The sequence below is a fragment of the Blastomyces dermatitidis genome (assembly GCF_000003525.1).
Source record: "Blastomyces dermatitidis ER-3 genomic scaffold supercont1.20, whole genome shotgun sequence".
Classification (NCBI taxonomy): Eukaryota; Fungi; Ascomycota; class Eurotiomycetes; order Onygenales; family Ajellomycetaceae; genus Blastomyces; species Blastomyces dermatitidis.
In genome coordinates this window covers 11194-14585 of record NW_025544793.1, presented here as the reverse complement: position 1 = coordinate 14585, position 3392 = coordinate 11194, and the positions used below count along the sequence as shown (strand labels likewise).

At 35.0% G+C, this 3392-nt stretch overlaps 2 protein-coding genes across 2 annotated transcripts; both read right to left on the bottom strand.

The window, feature by feature from the left end:
* Positions 1-590: 590 nt before the first annotated feature.
* Positions 591-1388, bottom strand: BDCG_18028 (uncharacterized protein; the record flags this gene model as incomplete). The annotated part of the gene is made up of 1 exon (XM_045427047.1): positions 591-1388. One exon carries the CDS (start codon positions 1386-1388, stop codon positions 591-593), a length of 798 nt encoding a protein of 265 aa, XP_045282982.1.
* Positions 1389-2169: 781 nt separating this feature from the next.
* On the bottom strand, positions 2170-3063 carry BDCG_18027 (uncharacterized protein; the record flags this gene model as incomplete). Its single annotated transcript, XM_045427046.1, has 1 exon — positions 2170-3063. A coding segment is annotated over one exon (162 nt), but the record flags the coding sequence as incomplete, so codon positions are not given.
* Between the last annotated feature and the right edge of the window lie 329 nt (positions 3064-3392).

Below are 3392 nucleotides of genomic sequence, written 5' to 3'. Positions count from 1 at the left end.
TCTCTTTTTGAGCTTGCAGTTGTGAGTTTACTGGCTTGACTCTTCTCTTCAGTTCTAGATTGACTTTGAGCTTCATCTTTTCTCCAGTTCTTTTGAGTTCTAGGAGCAAACATACATTCTTTAGAGCTAGATGCATGTTTTTCTTTACAATTAGAGCACTTAAGCAGAGTATGTTGACAAATTTCACCTCTTTTTGAGCATGTTTCACATTTATGCTCACTAGTTTTGTGATCTCTGGCACAGAATGCACATTTTGAGTCTCTAAAACATGAGATTGCAAAGTGTCCATATCTTTGACAGTTTGAACACTGTGTTTGAGCTTTGAGATTCATTCTTGAGTCTTTGTATTCATGAACTCTCATTTTCAAATCTGCTACTCTTACTTCAGAGATCTTTGACTGTTCAAGTGTTTTTGTATATACTAGAACAGAGGCATTTCTCCTGCTTTGTCTGAACTCAATTGAATTTAGTCATACAGGCTCCTTTCTCAGTTGAATGAAGTTATATTCTTCCAATTCATTTTTGAGAAGTAGCATTCCTTCTTCACAGTCAAAAATTTCAACTGAAATATCATGAAGAATGAATTTGTCTCACTTTTCATCTCTTTCAGATAGAATTGTTGTGTTTAGCAATGATTCTACTGCTGACTTCCAGAGATTCTCATTCTGAATAAGGAATTCAGCACTGAATTCAGGCATTGTAGTCAGAATAATAGAGTTTTCAAAGAATGATGGCTCAATTGAAGCTATAACTGGTTTTTGAACTTCAATATCAGTCATCAACTGAGAAAAGAACTGCTGATTAATTTCATTTCTGATTCTGAAAATGAGATTTGAGTTTAGCTTGTTTCTTTGCAGAATGTCCTGGTTTGAGACTTTGAGAATGAGTCTTCTATTTCTAGAGATTTGGAAGTTTTTCTCTTTTTGCATTTTCTTTTCCACTTTTCTATGAATAGAGGCATGAGCAGTATTCTTCTCAGTTTTCTCAGGATTTTGAGCAGGTTTTGAGACAGCAGGTTTAGAGACAGCAGATTCAGCTGCTTGAGCATATGTTTTCTTCTGATTCAAAGAAGAAGAAGAAGTAGGAAGAAAGGAAGAAGAAGAGTAAGATGAAGAGTCAGTGATTGTACTAGGAATTTTCAAGGTTTTTTGAACTGTGTTTGAGATTTCAAGTTTAAACTTGATCACCTTCTGTAGTTGTCTGGCCTGAGCATGAAGAATTAACAGAACTTCTTCATTCATCTCACTCAGACACTGCTTTCCAAGAATCTTGCTTGCTTTTTCAAGTTCCTGTATTTCAAGAACTTGTTGTTTCTCTATTTCTTCTTTCTTTCTTCTCTTCAGAATTTCAATCTCAGAAATAGCATTTGAGAAAGCATCTTTTTCCATATCAACTGAGCGTATTTTTGAACTCATTGTTTTCACTCAATGAAAAGTTGGTCAGACTGTTTCAATTGAGATATTTCTAAGTCTGTTTTCAATTGAAAAGTTGGTCAGACTGTTTCAAAAGAAGAATAAAAGACTTTTGTGTATAAAACACCTGATTTTTTTTCACACTAGTTCAGTAACTAGGTTAGATTTTTGAAGAGAATCTAATAAACTAAAATTGATTTTTAAGATAAATCAATAAAATCTTTACAATCTCTTTCTTGGGATACAGTGAGGAAAAGTATGATATCAATTGATAATAAATCAGATGATATGACAGTTTTTGAGAGAAAAACTGACAAAAAATAAATCAATTTTTTGCAGAGAAATTGATTAAAACTATTCAATTTTATTCTAAATCATTCAATTCTCCTCACACAACAAGTGTGCAACTCAAATCAGTTAATAAAGAGTGTAAAAAAGAATTAAGTATTAATGAAAGCTCTTCAGCCACTGAAATAGTAATTCTTACTTAAAAGAATATGAAATTATGACAGAAAACAACTCTGTTTTTAATTCTTTGTAAGAATATTGTGTAAAACCCAGAGAAAAACACCTTACTTTTTCAAGAGAAGTAAAAAACTATTTCTAAGATCTTTTTTTTTTGCATTAACTGCTGCAGAAGAATGAGATAGAAACTGCTAAGATATACACTACTGTATACTCTCTACCAAGACTTTCCCTCTTCAGAGTCTTGATATTATAGAGAATATAAGTCTGTTTCTATATGATAATATAAATATTGTCAGCAGGATGTAGAGGAACTGGTTATTTATATCTCAAAATAGAAGACTTTGTCAATGATTATATCAATATAGAGTTAATTCTCAAATTCAATAGAAACCTAGTGTTGCTGTTCTCAATCCCTTGCAGAATCTATTGAATATTGAGGTATTAAAACTAGATTTAATATATCTCACTGTGCAGGGATCAAAGGCTCAGTCAGATCTTGAGGTATACTGATTTTATAGTTGTTGATGTGCTGTTGACTTGTTGTCCACTGGTTATGTATTGAATACTGTTGCTGAGGTATCTTTTTGTATCATTCTGCTGGGGATGGGCCAGATTGAGAGGGGTAGTACAGGGGTGAGACTTGGTGTTGAAGTCTAGATACACTGGCGGCGGACTGTGGAGGTTGCACTTCAGAAGAGTCCATTGATTATGTGCTTGATATTATCACCGAGGTATCTTTTTGTATTTTTCTGCCGGGGATGGGCCAGATTGGGAAGGACGGTACGAGGGTGAGACTTGGCATTGGTGTTTTGGAACATCAAAGATGAACAGGGTTTTCGCGGAGGTCGCTCCTCGGATATCTCCACAACTACAGGTCGGGGGTCTTCCAAAATCGAGAAGATTGGTGCATATGGCTAGGTCACTTCACCTTACAATGTGTATGGCACTCTGGCCCGGGGTTGTGGTGTGGTAGGGGAGAACGGGGGATAATCCCACACAGGAGCTTCGAACAACGTCCGGTTCACGTTTGGCTGGATAACTCCACCACCACACGGGGTATGCGGTCGGCGATGGGGTCAAAATGCTCGTATGATCGAGGGCTTTTCGATGGATCTATCGGCGGGTTCTTATTCGAAAAATCGAGCGAGTTCGTGGTGGAGCGGTTCGCAAGCAGTTGAGATTCCTACTTTTCAGAACAGTTATAATCTACTATCTGATGATAGTGATTAGATTCTACTCTACTCTCTTTTAGTATGAATATACAACAAAAACAACAAAAAAAGTTTAAAAACTCTTTAAAAATCACATTTATTTAAAATAATATGAATAGAAACTCAAATTGCATTTATTCTTGTCTTTAAATTATATTTGAATAAAAAGTTGATTTTATACTGCTTCAGAAGCTGAATTTTAATACTGAGCAAAAATATGTCATTTCTCATTCAAGCTACTACTGCTTTTTACCTTAAAAGTCTGAGATAAAGTCAAGAGTAGTGATCTATGAAAGAAAGA